The sequence below is a fragment of the Branchiostoma lanceolatum genome, chromosome 4 (assembly GCF_035083965.1).
Source record: "Branchiostoma lanceolatum isolate klBraLanc5 chromosome 4, klBraLanc5.hap2, whole genome shotgun sequence".
NCBI classification, from domain to species: domain Eukaryota; kingdom Metazoa; phylum Chordata; class Leptocardii; order Amphioxiformes; family Branchiostomatidae; genus Branchiostoma; species Branchiostoma lanceolatum.
Window position 1 is genome coordinate 20680814 of NC_089725.1, and position 21787 is coordinate 20702600.

The 21787-nt window shown below is 42.1% G+C and overlaps 1 protein-coding gene across 5 annotated transcripts in view; it reads left to right on the forward strand.

The window, feature by feature from the left end:
* Positions 1-21787, forward strand: part of LOC136433257 (ral GTPase-activating protein subunit alpha-1-like) — a 61736-nt gene that overhangs the window by 13126 nt on the left and 26823 nt on the right. For 3 of the 5 annotated variants that reach the window (XM_066425277.1, XM_066425279.1, XM_066425281.1), the window contains exons 20-45: positions 500-589; positions 1407-1634; positions 3038-3109; positions 6753-6896; positions 7064-7258; positions 8448-8641; positions 8824-8922; positions 9131-9286; positions 9501-9629; positions 9956-10140; positions 10361-10469; positions 10683-10793; positions 11035-11103; positions 11495-11608; positions 11951-12113; positions 12387-12457; positions 12788-12940; positions 13167-13220; positions 13516-13660; positions 14132-14298; positions 15707-15888; positions 16274-16381; positions 16981-17052; positions 17337-17460; positions 17741-17896; positions 19429-19587. In XM_066425277.1, coding sequence (XP_066281374.1) covers positions 500-589; positions 1407-1634; positions 3038-3109; positions 6753-6896; positions 7064-7258; positions 8448-8641; positions 8824-8922; positions 9131-9286; positions 9501-9629; positions 9956-10140; positions 10361-10469; positions 10683-10793; positions 11035-11103; positions 11495-11608; positions 11951-12113; positions 12387-12457; positions 12788-12940; positions 13167-13220; positions 13516-13660; positions 14132-14298; positions 15707-15888; positions 16274-16381; positions 16981-17052; positions 17337-17460; positions 17741-17896; positions 19429-19587 — 3449 coding nt within the window. The remainder of the gene's footprint in view (positions 1-499; positions 590-1406; positions 1635-3037; positions 3110-6752; positions 6897-7063; positions 7259-8447; positions 8642-8823; positions 8923-9130; positions 9287-9500; positions 9630-9955; positions 10141-10360; positions 10470-10682; positions 10794-11034; positions 11104-11494; positions 11609-11950; positions 12114-12386; positions 12458-12787; positions 12941-13166; positions 13221-13515; positions 13661-14131; positions 14299-15706; positions 15889-16273; positions 16382-16980; positions 17053-17336; positions 17461-17740; positions 17897-19428; positions 19588-21787) is intronic. The other 2 variants (XM_066425278.1, XM_066425280.1) reach the window with 2 other exon arrangements.

Genomic DNA, 21787 nt, shown 5'->3' on the forward strand with positions numbered 1-21787 from the left:
TCTTCCTGGTATAATATGCACTGGTCACTGATGAATGTTGTGTCTGCACTCTGCACACAATTGCACTGTATTCATGGTGTTGATGGTAGCTGTGAAATCTGGCGAGGAGTGCCATTTATAGTGGGGAGACTGTTAATTGAGCAATGCATGCTCAAAGTCTTATGAGAAGAATCTTTGCACAACTTTTATGTTACATGTTAGGGCTGAAATGCTAGAAAAGCTAAGAGACAAAAAGTCTGCTTCTCAGTGTTTTAAAAATCATGTACATATTATTATTAAGGCCATATTCATGTTTAGCCCTTCAGTATAACGTTTATTGATCATTAATTGGAGAAAAATAGAAGGATAAAGCAGCTTGTCTTACACTGTAACTTGTAGCCAGATAGCATAGCTACCATGTCCTGTTGAGTGCACAGTTTGTGTTGTATGTAACATGGCTGGTTGCCCTGCATGTTGTGGAGGTCTCACAGACTAAGTGGGAGTTGTGGGTGTTTTCCAGGGGAGGAGAATGGCCAGCTACAAGAGCCACAGCCCGCAGATGCACAGCTATCCTCCTCTTACCCCACTTCGGAAATGGCAGAAAGTACTGGTGCATTTCATTAATACTGTCAATAAACTGTCTAGGGCTCAAAATTTCTGGTGTGTGAAAAAAAAATCATTGTCAGAGTTGATTGAGTAGCTCTGTAGTGTGGGAATCAAAATTTGCTGGTTATTGATTGTGGCTGGATGCAGTGTTGCATTGCATTAGAATAGATAGGTGTGAAGTTTCTGTGATTCTGTAAAACCATGGTTCTAGACAATGTAGAATTAGGTTTTATATGATATAGTGCTTGAATATTTAACTAAAACCTGTCCTGGACCCATTTTACAGAAGTGGGTCTAAGCTTCTGTAGTAAATTTTGAGCCCTAATGTTTGTTTATTTTTTATTTTTGACACCACCCTCCCCTGTCCTGGTGCCCTGCTTGCTGGTGGCTTGTAGGCTTCTCCTAACTTCATTTCTCCTTTTCTGCATACCAGGTTACCAACTCATCTGGGACTGAGCTTTACTACAGCTACATGAAGACTTATGCTTTCTAGTTCCTGCCTTACTGGGTTTTTTTAGTTGCATGTGTGCTGCTTCTAAATGTCTGTGCCAGAACTTACCACTAACAACATCCTCACACATTCACGACAACAACCTTGCCTGGACAGATCTTACTCATAATCATGGTACATATGCATACACTGTACATTTGGCACAATGTTTTATTTTATTTTTCAACTCTAAACTGAATCCTTTCTTGCCAACAAGCTCCTACATCAACGTGTGTATTTGAAATATGCCATCCCACATTAAGTCTGAATAAGTAAGTTGGTGTCTACATGCTTTTGTCTGATTGAAATTGTGACATCTTACACAATGTAGCTCTTGTTGGGAGGCATCGGCCCAAACTGGAGAGAACCAGGTCTCAGAGTGGGGAGCCTGCCATGATGCAGGAGGACTCTCAGTACCCGCTAGTGCGCAGCAGCAGTGCGAGTGACATCATGGAGGAGTTCGCCCGGGACCGGCTGAGAGTAGACAGCATCGACCTGCAGGGGGAGGACATGGGCAGCCATGACAGCCTGGATGAGTTCATCAAGCAGAGGTTACAAGGTGAAAGTTCAACCCTTCAGAGCATGCTCAGTAGCTTAAGGTCAAAGTTCAGGAGGAGGTCAAGTGCAGCATCTGACACAGTGGTTACAGAGCTTATGAAATGCCAGGAAAGGCCCCCTGTACCTGCCAGGAGAAGAAGTTTTTTGTCCACCTGGTTAAGTCCTAGTGCACCTGCGGTACATGTGTCTGACACACAGGCCACCTGTTTAGATAACCCGTCAGATAGGGTTGAGACTGGAGAGCTTTCAAAGCTCAGAGCCATGTTGAGTGCCTTTGTTGTAGAACATAGTCCTCAACCACTCAGCACTTCACATACCTCAACATCTAGTCACCAGAATGTTTTTCCAAGTGCTTCTTCAGATCTCAAGAAAGACGGTGAGACTTTCCCAGATGGAGTGCCCCTTATTCAGCTAGATATTGAAGATGATTTAGAGACAACATCAACAGAATATGATTATGATGAGGATAGTTGTGATGACAGTGAGGATGATGCTGACAGTCAAGATGAGGACAATGATAGCAAGAGTAGCCTCCAATACATGTACTGCAGTCTAAAAGACAACTATGAGACAGAGGCTCTGTCATCACGTTTAGAATATAAACTTCCTGTTAGTGAATGCCAGGAAGTGAAGGCAAGGAACAATGAGAAGATCATGTTAGATACTTTGTGTATGGAACATCAGCAGAAAGTGCTTGCACATGGTGCTTTTCCCATAGACATTGACAAGGCTGTCGCTGGAAAAGACCAGAAAGAAGTAAGCCAAAGACAAGCTAAGGAAAGTACTTTTGTATTTGGAGAAAGGAATGAGAATGTAGAGGCCAGACTGTTAGACTGTGAGGAGCCAGGTACAGACATGTCAAGGGAGAAGATGGCCCTAACAGAGGAAACTGTGCCCCTACTATGGGAAAATGTCAGCCCTGCTGTCTCAGATACATGTAGCTCTGACCAGAAGGAACTGTATGCAGACAGGGTGTGGAGTATCCTAAATAACGGTGGGTAAAGGAGGAGGAGATGGTCTTGTTACAGTTGGAGGAAGAACATGTTGATTCCAATTTAAAGCTGCAGAATTAATGATGGTTCAGAGTTTAACTTGTTCTTGTTGCTGAGAAACAGTTTGATTGTTCTGTTCTTTTAACTCGCTAACTCTAGTTTTGCCTTATTCAGTACAGCTAATTGTGCTGCACTTAACTTATCTATTTATTTTATCTAAAGACAGCTCAGTTGCTCATTTAACTTCTAAAAGTTGATTTCCAAAAAGGCCCAACTTCACTTTCATCTTTCAACTAGTCCTTAGTTAAGACAGACTTCTTGGACTTTTCAGTACTACAGTACATCTGTATAGAATGATATTGCTATGTGATCCTTTGTCTGAAGAGTGCTTCCATCTGTGTTGTGTCCACAGGACAGAGCTTCAGTAGTGAGACCAGTGCAGTGTCCACTGACACCACCTGCAGTGTGGGAGATGTAGTCATAGGTAGGTCCTCAACTCTGTGTCTTACAGCTTACCTGCTCTTCATTCCATGTCATATGTCATCTCATGGTATCATTTGTTTCTTTACTTGTTCATCTTCTCTGCCAATTATCTAGTTTAATTCACATGTGCCAAGCAATGTTAACTGTCTTTTGTTGATGTTTTGTGTTCCATCTTTTGTTTCCTGTTTTTCTTTGTGATCTAGTTTCCAGTCCATCTACCTTCAGAGTTCCTTTTGAAGCCTCATATCTGTGGGATAGTGGTTAGTCTGTCTCCTGTCATACACAGCCTGGAAAGTATCTTTCGAATGCAGATGAAAACTAGTTTGGATAAAGCTATTTACAAGATAGCTGATATCATTAGCAACACGCAAAGCATTGATTGATGGTATGGCTGTCTCTGTACAATTGGTGTTTACAATGTTGATTACAAACATCTGAAAATGCAGGTATTTCTGAATACATTTCAATTCTCCTGACAGAGTATGTGTATAGCTCTACAGGGAAAGCCTTGGAGCTAGATTCTTACCTGACACTGTTTGAGACTCTTATCTACTACTGTAACAGTAACTACAGTCATTAGTTCACAAGAAAGTCCAGTGAAGACACCTCTCTCTGTAACCAAACCATGTCTTCTCTGTCCTGTGCTGCCTGTCTGTTACCACTGTGTTGCAGTCACACTTCTATACAGCCCTCTCTCTCGTATTACATCCATGTGTCGATCCTGCCCAGTTATTTCTGGAGCATCAGAAGACGTGGAAGAGATTGTAGTTGGTAGCAATGGTAACGGTAGGTGGTTCCACCAGGGTCCATCTAAAAAGACTAACCCACGTCCAGAAAAGGATGTATATAGCGGGAGGTATTCCTTATATTTAGTGTGTGTATGGTAAGGGACCATACGATATTTAGCGGGGGGGAGGGGTGGTGCGTTGGGGGGGGAGGGTCATGGAAAAATTTTTCGAGGTGGGGGGGAGGGTCATGGAAAAAAATTCTGGGTTGGGGGGGAGGGTCATGGACTTTTTTTTACGAATCCGTTGAATTGTTGTGCATAAACATTATGCTGTGGGCCGACAAACTGACGCTGTAAATAGCCCGCTATGCATGCTGTATTTTCACCCAGCGTAGCGGCGAAAAAATACAAAACTACCGTAGTAAACATGCCGAAGCACACGTCCAGCACGCGCCTCCACTGTTTCACAGGAAGCTATCCAGCTATCAGCTCTAAGGGAGGTGCCAAATACTAAATTAGCACCCCGCCTTACCGCTCCGATCTTATCTCACAGCCCCTCCCACCCGGCTACTCTCCAAGCAGAGCATGGGTTTCGGCTGTTTTTGACGTGTTTTTAGGCGTTTTTGTCGGGCTTTCTACTTTGTCATCTTTTTTTTTTTGTCTAGACAAAGTAGAAAGCCCGGCAAAAACGCCTAAAAACACGTCAAAAACCAGCCGAAACCCATGCTCTGCTTGGAGAGTACACCCGGCAGCATCGCGTCAAAACGTAACAGTAGCCGGCATGGCCGAGTACGCCTCTCTGTGACGATCAGCGGGGTGGGTCCCGGACTATTAGAACAGCCGTAAATGTATCAGATTCCGGGTTATCTCCTTATTTGGAAGTTGATAGTCCGCAGTTGAGCAACACAGAAGCTGTTATTTAATAACGTAAAAGATTCCTTTCTTTGTCAGTGCGGGAGAGAATTAATTTTTATCTGTATTTCTGACAAATTTCTGGAGCAAGGTAATGTCATTTTTTCATCCAGAACAGTGAATTGATGCACATAAAATTCATTTCTACCAAAGTAGGAAGATAATGTTTCAACTAAATTGATAAGCTTCGCCATGATTGGACGATTCGGCTGCTTCAAATTTGTGGCGCCGCCCACGATTTTCCTTGTTCCCAGGGCATCTAGTCTTTCTGGCGCCTTGGCGACTGTCATCAAAGGCTGCCGACTGTCAATCAGCGGCAATTTCCTGGGAAAATACGTGAGGTGTGAGTTGGAACTACGTGTGGCAGTCACCAGCGAACTTCTGGCGACCGGTGATTTTTACGTTCCTTGAACTTTCAGTTCCACGTTTTCTGTAGTAGTTACAATTTGACGCAGAACAGCGGTTTCGGAGGCTTCCTGGAACGGCGGCGTATATATTTGGGCAATCTAGGGGGGTGACGCGATTTCTTTTAACACGGGCCAAGGTTCTCTAAATTATGCCGACAAAGGGACTTTCGCCGCAGAGAGAGTTACGTCGCCGAGGGACGACCGCCTCGGCGGCGATTTTTCTGGAAACATGTCAGCGTTTAAGCGTGGGAATACCAGGAATATCGCTTCTTATTTCGCACCGATGAGAACTTCTGACAGCGACGATATTGTAGCGCTTCGACTTCGGAGAAGACGGACACAGCAAAAAAAACGGAAAACTGGTATCGACTATTGATATTTTTGAGTAGCTAAATAAACCAGCGAGGTTAAAATCTCCTTGAATAAACTATTGATATTGTTGTTTGTGAGATTTTAGTTGTCTTTCACGGTTTCACCTAAACTTAAGTATTGTATGTCAAGGTCCTGTGGAGAATAGAAGTTGATTGACTACCATGATTATCATAAATATAACCCTCAAAACTGAAAAAGAAGCCTTCTCAATAGCCTAAAAATGCAAGAGCTTCCGGGGGCTTCGCCTCTGGGTCATTAAACTTACTTTGTTTACCAGCAAAATTTGTTCATCAAAATTCGGGAAATAGCATTTCAATGGTTAAAGATTTTTAGATTTTCCTGCGGGTGCATGTCGCGCCTCCCGCGGCGAAAAATATGTCGGAGGGCATCGTCCCCAAAAAATCAAGCTGTATTTCTTTTTACAATAGAGATATCTATATATCTGCTTGATTAAACTTAGCTTACTCTTCCAGCAAAATTTGTCTCTCATATAGCAGTTCAAAGGGTCCCGATTTCAAAATTTTCTCAACTGTCTTGCCCCCTATACAATTTGATTTTTTTGCTATCGCCTCTGGTACCGACAACCGCTGGTTCCCGGTTCTTGTTTTATAGCATGCGTCAGCTATCCCAAGTGGACGCCCGATGTCCATATAGTAGTTGTTTTATAAATGGGGGTCGTTTTTCTACCATTTTTACACGATACCTGTAGGGGGAGGGTCATGGTAAATTTTTTCGAGGTGGGGGGGAGGGTCATGGAAAAATTTTTTGAAATGGGGGGGAGGGTCATGGAAAAATTTTTTGACCGGACTTCCAGTGCACCACCCCTCCCCCCCCGCTAAATATCGTATGGTCCCTAATGTCACAGTGTTTGTCCAAATGCTAACATGTCACTAACTGAATCTTTGCTTTGCAACACATAGCAGGCTTTAATCATCCATTGATTTACTCTTTTTACGGGGTTTGTTTATTCCATCTGATATTAAAGAATCCATAAAGACAGACCAACATATTTTGCAGTTTTGTATATGTATGCTGCTTACTCTTGGTTTGTCTTTTACTGAGCTTGAAAGTTCTCCATCTTGTCCACTACCGTTAATACCGATTACCAATAAAAGTAAAAACGTTCACCAAAGTGAAGAATATTGTCATAGTTTTCCAAGTTAGCTACCAGTATAGTGAATTTTGTAACATCTAAAATTTACATTCTTTTTACTCTGAAACCTCAGGGGCCCTTGGTAGTGAGGACAAGGAGGTTGCGAGCTACTGTACTCTGGGGGACACAGCCAGCGAGGACAGTGTTACCTTGGGGCACAGCGGGGACAGCAGCACAGGACACAGGACAACCCCAGAGTCAGCTACTATGTCCAGAGGTAGGAACCTTTTCGTCCACTTTTGTTTTATAGCTGATATTGTTCTACCTATGAGTATCTGTTGCATTGTTTGTACTGTTCATTGAATTTTACTACAAGTCACTCTTGCAATAGAATACAATAGTCTAGAAGTTTTCTTTTTCTGATACTGAATTTTTTTTTTTCAGGCTCAGCGACACCTTCGCCATCATCTCCCACCTCCCCATCCTCGAGAACCCCCTCCCCCACCATCCTTCTGTCCCCCTCTCCCACTCCTTCCCCCACCGCCATGCTGGAGTCGTCCCCAGAGCAGATCCCAGGTCAGAATCACTCCCCTGCAGCAGAGAGTATGAAGATCGATGGAGAAGTTCTCGTGGAACTAGGTAGGTGCTTTGCTGAAAAGAATGCATCCGTCTATCCATACAAAGAAGAAGAGTTCTTGAGTCAAGGATGATTAGATCAGTCCTACTGATATATGTCAACCCTGATATGGTAGACATCTGTACCTTTGTGAGTCTGGAAACAGCAGAAGAATGGCAAAAATAACTAATGCCTTATGCATCACCACCCAACTGTGCAATGCAGCATGGGCTGCTAAAGTTTAAGTGACCCTGCTGCATGTACATATACATGTATGTTACAGACAGCTGTGAAGTGTAATCCAAAGACAGTACTGTTGTACTAAACTAGCCTTGCCCCGTGTATGTAACAGACAGCAGTGAAGTGCAATCTGAAGACAGTAGTGTTGTATTAAGCTGTGATCCGAGGACAGTAGTGTTGAACTAAGCTGGCCTTGCCCCATGTATGTTACAGACAGCAGTGAAGTGCAATCTGAGGACAGTTGTGTTGTACTAAGCTGGCCTTGCCCCATGTATGTTACAGACAGCAGTGAAGTGCAATCTGAGGACAGTAGTGTTGAACTAAGCTGGCCTTGCCCCATGTATGTTACAGACAGCAGTGAAGTGCAATCTGAGGACAGTAGTGTTGAACTAAGCTGGTCTTGCCCCCTGTATGTTACAGACAGCAGTGAAGTGCAATCTGAGGACAGTAGTGTTGTACTAAGGTAGCCTTGCCCCATGTATGTTACAGATAGCAGTGAAGTGCAATCTGAGGACAGTAGTGTTGAACTAAGCTGGCCTTGCCACCTGTATGTTACAGATAGCAGTGAAGTGCAATCTGAGGACAGTAGTGTTGAACTAAGCTGGCCTTGCCCCCTGTATGTTACAGACAGCAGTGAAGTGCAATATGAGGACAGTAGTGTTGTACTAAGGTAGCCTTGCCCCATGTATGTTACAGATAGCAGTGAAGTGCAATCTGAGGACAGTAGTGTTGTACTAAGCTATACTTGCCCCATGTATATTACAGACAGCAGTGAAGTGCAATCTGAGGACAGTAGTGTTGTACTAAGGTAGCCTTGCCCCATGTATGTTACAGACAGCAGTGAAGTGCAATCTGAGGACAGTAGTGTTGTACTAAGGTAGCCTTGCCCCATGTATGTTACAGACAGCAGTGAAGTGCAATCTGAGGACAGTAGTGTTGTACTAAGGTAGCCTTGCCCCATGTATGTTACAGACAGCAGTGAAGTGCAATCTGAGGACAGTAGTGTTGTGACAGGCGGGTCCCTGCAGGGCTGGTTCCCTGACGCTGCAGTCATCGTCTGGAGAAGGATGCTGGGAATCCTGGGAGATGTGAACGAGATCCAGGATCCGGAGATCCACTCACAAGTCTTCGACTACCTGTGTGAGCTCTCGCTGGTTCTCATGAAGGTGAGAACTTGATACTGCACAAGTGATTCTGACAACATTTTTTAGAAAATTGTGTTTTTTAAACTTTTGACAACAACCTTTATCAAGCTAGAAGTTACAAATAAGGGATGGTCTTGCCTCAATTGTCCATCAACTGTCTTTAAAGGATGTTACTTGATATATGTTTCCGACTATGTTTCCAGTTAAGAGAAAATTTGGGTATCACCACCGACAACCTGGCGACGCCCCCACCTCCAGAACTGCTGCCTCCACTGAACGAGTTTGCACCATGGCTGTTCAAGGTAAACCCTAGAATGCTGGTCTATATAAGCACTTGAAAATATGTTTAATATTAATTCATGTTATCAAACACTGTAAGAATATTCCAAAGGATCTGATACTCCTATATTATAACAGTGGTACATTGACATATGCAGTTCCATTGATGTTTTTACATGCAACCTTGTTAGGTAAGAATTTGTTGATCTTGTGTGTCACCTGCCCTTTTAGGCCATCTCCTTGCCCAACAAGTACAAGAAGGGACAACTGTTTGCATACAAGCTGCTGTGCAGGACAACCATCAGACGTCACGACACAGAGCTGAGCAAGGAGCACCTGGCTCTGTTCTTCCATGCACTGCATCATGGCCTACTTAGTGCTGATCAAGTAAGTGGAGATGTCCATTGAGATACATGTACATGTCCCCTTTCTGACTTTCTGGTTTGGATTCTACACATGAAACCTAGCTATTGTATAGGTCAAACCTTGCAGCCTTCCTCATCTACCAGTGAAACAGCACTTGAGTGAAAGAATTAAAAAGGTGTTGTAAAGTTTTGCCATTTCTGCTTGAAACTTACCATTGATTATGCTATACTTTCAGGACATTGTAAATGTACTGGTGAAGAACTGCTGCCCCTTGTTCTTTGCTCTGGACCTGTCTGGTTCCTCCATGTTGGTCCTGGACTTCATCCATGCTGCTAACACAGTGGCCAACAGCTCAGATATGAATGTATGTACTAAGTGCCTTTCTGTTTGTTTGAACTTTAAGTCTTTTTTTCTGGTTTCTGTTGATTGTGTCCATAGTGGCATTGTAACCTATTTGTGTTGTCATTGTTTCACGCAACAGCTAACATGCACCAAAACCCACTCGTGCATATATGATAATGTTAGGGAATGCAGAAGGTTTGTCAAATGGAAAACAACTGTCAGGGCTATGACTATGAGAAACAATTTGTAATCTCATGTTTATCGTCAATGTTTGTCAGTCATAGCAGTGCTGCCATTCAGTAGTGAGGTTTAAGACCAGGTTCATATTTCACGTTTCATTCCCCCCAGGCCCCCCGAAGTGAGGCCCAAGCCCTGCTGGGTTCCCTGCTCTGCATTCCAAACCTGCTTCATGACATGCCGGTCCTACATCCCACCTCTGCCGAGACAGCCACCATGACGTGTAAGGACGTCAAGGATCACATCGTAAACATACTTCTCAAGTCTGGAAAGAAGGAACCGAACGTACAGGCAAGGTAAGTGTCTTACTGTGTTTGTTCAAGTTCCTTACACAAGTTTGTAATTAGATTTGCCTCCTGACCAGGACATGAGAATCCTTCTTAAATTTTCAAACCTTGCATTCTCTACTGCCATTTCACAAGCCAAAATAGCACATCTTTGCACAAACAAACTTACAAAGGCCTGTATGTGCAACCAGTAGTCCAGTTTGGTGAACACTATCATCCTCTGTTTCAGGTGTACAGTGTTAAGCTGCCTGGGTATCTACCTGTATGAAGAACTGGCCCACAGCACCCACCATCCAAAGATGAAAGATGCCATCAACGTCCTGTTAGCTTCTCTCAAGGTTAGACCACTACTTAATGTGACAACATGGGAATGGTACCTTTACCTACATGTAAATGTAATGTATAGAAATAATTTCAAAGAATGATCAGTTGTCAGACCTATTTGTCTCCTCTTCGTACCTGTTTCAAAACATTGAAAACTTGTTATAGATGTTAGTATGTGTAGTAAATAGTGTTGTTTCCTGCTATCTTACTTTGTTATCACCTTGCAGTTTAACCACAAGACTGTGGCACAGGTGGCGTCTGATATGCTGCTGCTGCTGGCTCAACAGGTGGACAGGCTGGCCCACCTGCAGAACGACCTGCCAAAAAAAATCACAGAGGTACAGAACAGCTGGTTGAATTGAAGTGCTATGTCTTCAGGCTCCCTGACTGATTATTAGCAAACCAGTCATGCAGCGCTATTTACTCATTTTCATATAAATATTCTGAACATGTCAAACACTTTTATTTGTTTGAGGCAATGTGTATGCACAGAAGTATCATGTTTTACAATTCATGTACATAAGAAAATAATGCTTTCACTGTACTTAACAGCTTCTCGTATCTCTTTCCTTGTTGCAGAGCATAGCACTGACAATCACCAGTCTCCTGTCTAGTCCAGAGACATCCACAACAGAGGCTGACAAAAAGGTAAGCCAACATCAGGCCAGTCTATGCCTTAGTATCTCTATTTGTCTGCCTCTGTTGGGCTTCAAATAAGGCAAAAGTACAAAAATAGACATACTGCTATGATTTGGGTCACACTGACTAGCGACCATATCAGGAATATATTGATCCTCCTTCCTAGTATTTTTTGGTTGGAAAATATTTGAAATGAAAAGCTATAATTTGTATCATACAGGGTGAGGAGGTTGTCAAATATAAAAAAAAGAAACTGAAGGGAAAGCACCATTATTATGCAGTTTCAAATTTAACTTGTAGCACCATGTCATTTCAGTTCTAGTACTTCTACATGTGTATATAGTCCTACAATCTGATTACCATTGTAAATGTCTACTGATTGTTGTTGTCCCTTTTCCAGGTGGTTGTGTCCATGCTGTTCTGCCTGCTGGAGTGGTGCATGGCCCTGCCCATCTCAGTCCTGCTCACGACATCTGCCGAGAACAAGAGAAGCCTCATCCTCACTGTCTTTAAGGTAAGGCAGCCAAGTATGGTAGTCTTCATTAATAGTTTTTATCTTTACTTAGTATTATGGATTTGGTGGACATAAGCATGAACACTGACCAACAACCAAAAGGCAAGTTTGTAAGTATGGAACCAGGGCATGCCGATCCATTATACATTCTGGGAATTAGGTTTAACTTACATGTAAATTTAACTTACTTGTATGTTGCTTTCCAAGAAACATTGCATTTCAAAGAGCTGTAAAACCTTAAAGTTAGTCTATCAGGTACTGAATATCAACACACTGCAGCAACTTTTCGAGTCAACTCGGATGTTGAGTTTGTTGACATCCATTCTGAATCTGTTCCTGTAGGTGCTCCAGACAGCTGTTCAGGGTGCCAGCAGCCCCAGACATAGTGTAGTGCTGTCAGAACTGGAGTCCATCTGTCTGGATAGTGTGAAAGATGTGACGGGGAGAAGTGAGCCGGCTTCACCGGCTACCCCTCCTGGGGTTGAGCAGGGTATTCTGGAGGAAGGTGAGGTTATTTGTAGATTGTATCTCATGCTTATAAGATTATAGCCCTTTACCTGGACATCAAATGCTAGTAATGCCATTTTAGATGCAAAGTTGAGCAGTATATGGTTATATGCTTGTTCTGATATATTGCTAGAAATTTATTTGAGAGTGATATTACTTTTCTTTCATTCCTTTTGTTCAGAGTTTCATATTTCCATAAGAAAAAAATCTATAATGTACAATAAAGAGAAGATCAAAAGAGTTGTACTGATATATTTCTTTTTGCAAACAGAAACAACATCCAGTCCTTCCTTTGAGTACCCTCAAGAGGGGTTAGACATGGTCAGTCTTGCAGCAAGAACGGTAAGAACAGTCATCATTCCTAGATCTGATGTTCAGCTTTTATAGTTTCTGTTTCTATGTAATTGCATAGATTAGGAGTTTTAAATCTGAGGCTATATCTTAATGGTCAGTGATTCAAGCTTTTTAATGGTAAATTGTGAAGAGGTCATAGCATTTAATAGTCAGGGCTCTGTTACTTGTGCTAGACTGAGTTGTGAGAAAATTAGAAAATAAATAGGCAGTCCCGTCATCTTTCATGTGGCTATGCAAGGGTAAACAGGATCTCGCTTGACGTAAGGAAGCCATTCCTGATATGTTGCTTATATATGCCTCCTCCCTTGTTTGTGACAGGTGTTGAGTCATCTTGTTGATCATATTGGGCACTTCCCGCTGGGCGGGGGTCCGGCTGTGCTGAACAGCCTGGTACATGAGATAGACGATTGTCCAGAACTCACCTTCATGGACGATCTCACACTTGAGATATTCCAGGCACCAAACGTACAGGTAGGTCAAGCTGGTTGTTTTGTTTCCGGCAGCAACATAGTTGCAGAATTGTTCAGAAATACCCACGCACACACAGCCACGGTTTCCATAGTCATGATGTAAAATATAGCTCAACAGTGTTGATGACAAATGATGAGACTGATGATCATTTTATTGCCCTTTTATATGCAGCAAAAGGAATTCTTTATAGAGTCTAACTTTGCTGCCTTTCTCATGTTTCTCACAGTTCTTTGTGCTGAACAATAAGAACATCATTTCTGTGGTGGAAATTCCAGCAGAGGTAAGGAACTACTTTGTTCACTGAAAGGGTCATAATGGGTGCTGGGAATAACACTAAAAACACTTTGCAGAGAAATGTGGTCAAAAGGTACAAGAGGGAAAGAAAATTCAAAGTGTTTTGGAAACTCAGACATTTTGTCTCTCAGAATTGTGATCAATTTAGATGAGTGAAATACATGTATATGGATGATGCTGAGCCTGTATGGATGGATTTTACCAAGAATATTTTCCAGTTGGCAGAGTGCTTAACTAGACAAAAGGTCCCTCTCACAATTTTTTGGAACTATGTTTCCTAGGATCTTCCTGGAGGAGGGGCCACAGGTGGTCTGACCACAGGGAAGACGCAGGCTCGCCTGATCGTGCGGGACATTGGAGGGAAGTACGCCTGGGACTGCTCCATCCTGTGGGGACCGCCCAGGTGTAGGACAGGGTCATGTCAAGGTCAGTACCTCAACATGCGAAGGGCAAGAGATTAATTTGCGAAGCTGACAATGAATGCTTGATATTACATGTATACTTGGTCTTGGCACTTTGGTTTTTGGTTTGGCATTATACTACCAGTACTTGGATTGACATTACACTTCTTGGTTTGACATTAGACTACTTGCTTTGACATTAGACTTCTTGGATTGACATTACACTTCTTGGTTTGACATTACACTTCTTGGTTTGACATTACACTTCTTGGTTTGACATTAGACTTCTTGTTTTTGACATTAGACTTCTTGTTTTTGACATTAGACTTCTTGGTTTGACATTAGACTTCTTGTTTTTGACATTAGACTACTTTGTTTGACATAAGACTTCCTGGATTTGCATTACCCGTTTAGTATTACACCTCTTGGATTACACTAGTTGGTTTTGTCTCCATTGGTACATCTGAAGTGACAGTTGTTACTGTTCTGTGTGCAGCACCAGTGCAGCTGGGCAGTACCCCCCTCCACGACCCCAGCCTAGGGCCTGAGCCTGGGCAGGGAGGGGAGACAGATCAGGACCCACAGGCCCAGCTACAGCCCAGGAACTCTGGCACCATGCCGGCATGGGACAACACACCACAGCACCAGGATGTACTGGATGAGGTCAGGAAAAACACATTTGTTAACAGTTTTTACTCCTTACAACTGCAGCAGTGATAAAGGGTCATTCATGTTATTGCTGTGAATTATTACAACAACGAAATAAGCAGATTTGTAAATGTAGATTTCTGGTACTTTTAGTGAGCAGATACTGTGTACAAAATGTAGTAGTAATTTGTTCTGCAGCATTTTAGTTGGAGCAAGGAGGTTTAATCAGGAGGAGAGAGCACGCTGTAAACGCCCCGCTGTGCCTTTTGTTTTCACCCGCGAGAGCCGGCTGCGATCCTTTGTTTACCAGCCGGCGCGGCGCCCCTTTGATGCCCTATGCGCTTCCCAGCGTTTCCCGCGGTTTTCAATGCAAATGAGGGTAGTCATGACGTCACAACCTCCGAATCCCCCCGACCTCGTCACGAAGCCCGGCCGAGAAGAAGCGATGAGTTTCAGATTTCCGACGATTGCCATATTTGGAACACTCGGCAGGCCTGCGACGACGTCATCTTCGGATTGTTGACAACATGGCCGACATCTAGACCTTTTCGGCTTCGCTGTGCGACAAACATGGGTAAAATTACGGCCACTTTTCTGAGTGGATGTCCGTTTTCTTGCGATAGAATTATGAATTTTTAGATGTCTTTTTAGGTGGCTATGACAGGAATGTGAAGTTTTTCTTCGCTTAGCTGACATTTTTTCCTAACAGTTGACGGAGTGCTCGTTAAAATGGCGTGTTTTCTGATGTTCGTAGCATCACGGTATTCTTCGTAGCATGGTATTTTTCATAGCGTGTTAGTATTTTTCGTAACGTACTATTCAATGATGTATCAGTCTTTGAGAAAATAGGAACTTTTTGCATGGCAAGCATGACGTGTTTCTCGTGTTTCTTTGGTATTTGTGAATTTGATTAAACCTCCTTGTCTCGACCTACTGATTGAAATTCGTCATCGTTGTGTCAAGTTCTTCTCTGTTATCTATATCTTTATCGTATGGATATTGCCAGCAAACTACTGACGATAGATTCAAATCCATTGACCTCCAGATTGAGGTCAACTCGTGTATTGACCGCGACAACAAAGGGAAGACGCCCGCGCGCCAGCGTGGAGCTCATGATTTGATACTTAGGTGTCAATTATTTTGTTCACACCAAGGACGCGCATAGGAACAAAGGGAAGTGTCTCTGTGCTCTCTCCTTCTGATTAAACCTCCTTGGTTGGAGCCAATGAAAGACAACAGGCGTTACTCGTCCTTGGTGCTGAAATGCCATCAAATGTATCCATTTATGCTATATGATGGATATGTTTACCAAGTTCTGTTGTCAGAGAAAAAAAAAACATTCCACATAGTAACATAGATAAAACAGACTTGTGTAAAGGGTGTGTAGATGTCGTAGGATAACAGTTTTATTGCCTTGTCCCAGATGCTGCAGTACATCGGCCACACCAGTCCTGAGTGCCTGCAGAAGCCAGGAGAGCCCCTGAACGAGCCAGCCTTCCCACCAGAGGAGATCGTCGCGGAGAGAGAAGACTCCACCATCCAGGCTGTTCTACAGCAGCGTGACATCGAGGCCGACTATGTTGGACAGCACATCAATGATAGCAGGTAGGGAAGGTTCAGGGGGAAATCTAACATGCAGCTGTGTTGGTATTACAAGCGGTTGATTAATCATGCCTGTGTGCCATTGCCTAATGTCATGACATGGAAGGTAGGACTTGTTTATGTTGCAGCTTCATCCTCATTTCAAGCTGCCTGGTTTCAGCATTTACTGTTGTCATTGCTTCTTTAAGCTTATCTGGAACCAAATAGTTTGTTCACACATGATTTAGGACAAAAATGTTTAGTCCTTGCTTAATGTTTATTGTTTCGTTTTACAAGGATCATAATGCTACATTGCATTTAGAAGCACAACATCTTTAAACCAACTTCTGTTAAGTTTAACTCAATGCTAAGAATGATACTGAAGTTCTGTGGATGTATTTTGTTCCAGCATGGTTGCCTCGGACATGACGGAGACCTGCAGCTATGACCCCAAGTCACCCTTCCACCACTGTAGGTTCCTCTTGAGCCAGCTGGGCATGCTGGCCTGGGAGAAAAGGTATCTTTTTCTCACACCTGTCAGAAAAAGCCTTAAGTTTGTGCATTATTTGATGAGTTAAACATGGTATTGGCTGTAGTCTAAGATAGCTAATAGTTTATATGGCATCTGTGAATACAGAACACAGAGATGAAATGCTTCCGGAAGATTCTATTGATCACATTCAAAGATTACATGAAATTCTTAAGTACAAAATGAAGTCAAGCAAAACAATGGTCCTAACAAGGACCTCCTAACCACAGTAAAGATAGAAAACTAGAGTGGTTTGGCCATGTGTCACGTTTATCGGGACTAGCCAAAATTATAATGCAAGGAACCGTCCAGGGAACAAGAAAGAGGGGTAGGCAACCGAAAAGGTGGAGGATAATATCAGGGAATAGGTAGGCATGACTTTAAGTGAAACATTAAGAAGATAAGAAGAACAGAACACCAAGAAGGGTGGAGAAAACTAGTTGCCAGATCTTCTGTGGTGCCCCAAAGGGAACATACTTAGACTAAAGGATAGATGAGATGAGGGATGGCAGCTTGGGTTTGAAGGTAAAACCCAACAATTCTGTAATGACACATTGATAATATCTCCAACCCCACCACTATTCCAGACCCCACCTAGACCTGCTGAGGAAGAATGACAGACTCCTTAGAGAACTGAAGAACCTGGACTCAAGACACTGGTGAGTAGCAAGCCAAATTGAGGCTGCATATGCTTTTGCACTCTGGCAAATTTGTCATGACTTGCATCCCTGACTGTAAAGCATGCATGAGCTTCCAAAAGTGAACGATTAGGCTCATTTTGTACAAATCAGTGACTCTTCTACTTTTGTGTAATTGGAGGTCTGTAGACTGCATGGAGTTATCTATTTGTCAGATCTTCAAAGCTCTTCCGGCAAGTTCACTCAAGTATGCAGTCTGCAGTCAGCTCATAACAAGTAGACTAATCATGACTTATTCTTTCCAGTCGAGAGACCCACAAGATTGCTGTCATCTACGTGGCAGAAGGCCAGGAAGACAAACATTCCATCCTGTCCAATCCTGGGGGAAGCCAGGCTTATGAGGACTTTGTGGCAGGGTTGGCTTGGGAAGTAAGTTTGTCATCTGCAGTTCTGTTCTTTGCTGCTAGGTGGTATTTTGTATCATCAGGTACACATTTTTAGCTGAATTTACTATGGTACAAAATGTATATTGTGATCAATTCTTTTTTACAAGGAGAGTCCCTCATGGGCCCAAGTACGTCTTTTGGTGGCATCTATATCTCAGTAACATTGGATTCAACTGTTTCTGGTACATAAAGGAGCTTAAACAATCAATAGGGTGTTATAATGTGAGACCCATGCAAGAGCGCCTCCTATCATGTCATTCCAGGTGGACCTAACTGGCCACAGAGGTTTCATGGGTGGACTGCAGAGGAACAGGAGTACGGGCGACACTGCCCCGTACTACGCCACTTCAACCATGGAGGTCATCTTCCACGTGGCTACCCGCATGCCCACAACCACCGATGACTCCAGAACAAAAAAGGTAGCCGACAAACACAGCAATATTATTGTGTTTCAACCACTTTAATACAACCAATTATTTAAACCACAGACAATAAAAATATCCAAAGTTTACTTTCCTTTCAATAGGAATAAATCTAAATAAGGCATGTTCATGATTCAAGTCATCAACAGAGCTGTTAGATCTTTTCCCAAAGGTATTTGGCAATTGAATTGTCGGCTCTACCCTCTTTGATAGCTCAAAATAGGTAAATTGCAGATAACATAATCATCCTGAAAGGAACCACTGTTTGTGGCTATTTTTAGGTCAGTATAGAGCAATGAAAATAGGCCATGGGTCTATATATAGGCAAATGATTTGCTTATGAAAGACCCATGGCTTTTTTAAATGTTAAACTACTACCTTTTTGGAATCAAAGGTTAAGGGACTAAAGGAAGGTGTCTTTGATATGCAGTTCTTAAACAGGCATTGCAAGGATCCATTGCTCCTACTGTAGATGCAAATTCTGCGTTGAGTTATGGTAACTTAGTGGTATAGGAGTCAACATTTTCTTTCTGTTGGCTGTTTGGGAGCTATTGCAAGTTGCACATTGTTAATTAAGCTTCATTTGAATTGGAAAACCAGTGCTACCAGCTTTCCGCTTTTGTGACCTATTTCATTTGCAGAGTAATGGCAATGCATGAATACCTGACAGGTGTATTTTCATGTCACTGTATTCATTGATATTAGAATGTGTGTATGCCATTTTTGGTTTAATAAGTCTGCGTGTTAAGACATATGTCTGAACAAAGGCAAACTGTAGATTGTAGAACATCCGTATAAGTGGCCTTGGTTGAAAGATGTAAAAGTTAAGTCACCATTTTGGATGAATCCTGTAGTGGCAGCCTCACCCACATTTGAGCCAGCCGAGATTATTTGGTAGACCATCATAAAAACTCTAATCAAATTGAATCATTTGACCCCTCAGTTGTAGTCAATTAATTGTTTTGGATGTTGATTTTTTTTTTACCACGATGTGATATCCTGTTGGGGTTAAATAATAAAAAATCATAGTTACAGTACATAATTATATTAGTTTGAAAAACGTAATGAAAAGTGTCTATGAGCTTTTATAAACACTGTTTACTTCAGATATTGTAAATTGTTGTTTGATTCTTGATACTTAACTCCTCTAGCAGGAAGAACTGACTGGGGGTGTGTTATTGCAGACATGGAATTGTCTGTGCTACTGGAAATATAGCTTTTACCTGTCTGCTGATGTTTAAAGTAATGAATAGTAGCTCTACTTTTCATAGACATTGGGAATGTGGGAAGTCTAACAAATGTTGAGCCTTTTGATTTGATACTACAGTAAGGTTTAGATGTCAAATAAAGATCATGGCTTCTGCTATTGCATGGTACATCTCTACATGAAGGTTGAGATCCCTTCATAAAGAGATGTTCATCTTCAGGGTTGAAGTTAGTAAGATTTTCTAAATTCCTTGTGTCTTCCTTTATTTGTGTTTCTTTGTGATCTAACTAATAATGTGCTGGTTACACTTGTCGTCGTCCAGCTGAGGCACTTGGGGAATGACGAGGTCCACATCGTGTGGTCAGAACACACCAGGGATTACCGGCATGGCATCATCGCCACCGAGTTTGGAGATGTCCTGATTGTCATCTATCCCCTGTCCAACCACCTGTACAGGATCCAGATCCGCAGGAAACCACAGGTCAGGCTCTAATTACTCGTCTCCAGCTGGGCTGGAAACAGCCAGGCACAGTCAGGTGCATGGATGATTTCCATAGTTATCAGGCCACTTTACTGTATGTCAAACGTACGACAGAGACCTACTAATTTTTGGGACCAACCTCCTGCTTTGATCTTCTAAGTCCTAACCTTTCATTTCATTTCAATGCCTTGCATTATTTACCTTACTCTATGCATGATGTGCTTTTTGTTGTTTTTGTTTCTGCAACGCCATATACATGTACGTGTTGATGTGCTGATCCTCCTCGTTTTCTTCTTCTAGCACAGATCAAGAAGCACACATCTCACATGGTTTTCCCTTTGCCATCTCTTTTTATTGATTCTGAAAGCCATCCTTTGATACTATTGACTTAAGATTGAAATATCAGAGGGAACCATAATCCTCATATCAACTTGTTGCTGAGTGAAGGCAAAGTTTCTCATGTCAATTGAAAGGCCTCGTTTACGGCAATAAGGTGGTGTTATTTCCATAGTTTTAAATGTCATAAAGATATTCAACAGTAAGGTTGTTCAGATTTGTGTTTCCAAATTTAACCTGATGATCTTTTGAATAAAATGACATTCAGCTCAAGCTGTTTTTGTGCTATTCGTGATATTGTTAGGACCAGCACATGGCCTACATGCAGGGCATGGCATGTAAATATAGATGAAACAAGTCCAAGTCACACTACTCACAGCTGTTAGGGACTAAAAATAATGTCAACAACCATATTTGCAGGGCTCTGCAAAAAAACGTGGTACATTTTGTCATAAACAAACTTGCAGTTTCTATCAACATAATTTAGGTATTTTTGGTAAGAGTTGCTTGCTTATAGCATACCCAAAAAATTGGATAATATCTCAGCGATACACTTTAGTTGGATTATCAGCAAGAAGTTGGATAGATTTACATATTGATTGACTGAGAAGCCATTATAGGTATCTTTTTGTGTCTTTTATATGATTATGAAAACACCGTGTCTTACATGTGTGCTTCTGTAATGTTCCATTAATAATCCATCTGAATTCTTCTGATGGAGTTGACCTTTTGAGTTAAACATATCAGTGCTCCTATGGTCAAAGCAGCATGGTTGTTGAAATGCCTCAAACCTGATAATGGGCACAGTGACAGGCAGTGTTTGTAGTAAGTGTGGTACATTTTATGGCTCATATTCATAATCCTGTATCGAGTGGCAAGCCATTTGTGATGCAGTTGGCTTCATAGCTATGCCTTCACATAGAGGCCATTAGGCTCAGGTGGGAGAAGGCTTCCCTTGTAATTCCTCTCCTCATATTTGCACATACATGTAGGTGAAGTAATCTGTGGTTGTAGTCTGTACTACCAAATATGCACGACAAGGTTTCTTATGTAGGACTTTTAGTTTTGTTGTACCCCGGTAGTCTTCCTGCTTAATGTCAATTCTGTGATTTTGTAGAAAAAAAGCTCACTTCTCAAGTTCCTTTTTTCTCCTCTTAATCCATATGTCACATCAATAACTGTGTTGCTTGAAATGACATTTCAAGGTGCTTGTTGAAATTTGAAATTATTTGAAAGCAGGGATGAAAGTAGGGAGCTGTATTGAAGCAAGCCTCAATGATATTTGCCTCGGTTCTCTGACCTTTTGCAGCATCCTAGCAATAATCTCATAGTGGATATCCTGGCCATTTAGAGTACATGTATATTCAAACCCTGTTTGAGGTCAGTGACTTTACTTGGAAAAGTCAGGGACGTACAAAGGAAGTCAGTGACTTATGTCCCCTCTTTTGGGATATCCAGACTTCTATGCATGGACCACTTTGCAATTATGAGATAGCAGTCCTTGGATGTGTGACTTTGGACAGCAACTAAGCCATAGGTGTTTCTTGGGACAGAATAATGATATGCCAAGACTTTCAGGTGGAGCAAAAATGAGAACAGAGAGAAAGGCAGCATACAATGTATGTAATACTTAGTCATTGTCATCCTTCCGTAAGTGTTGCATTTGCTTTAAATTGATATACCAAGATATAAATGATAGTCAGAATATCAAGGTATGGTGTTGTAGTAAATTCATCTACATCTAGATGCACAATTTGTATAATACTACACTACCCTTTTAGACTTGAGACTACTTAAGCTCAACAGGTCCGTGTATAACCACATTTGTGCACAAAGAAGGTTGCGCAAAATTGACCGTAGTATG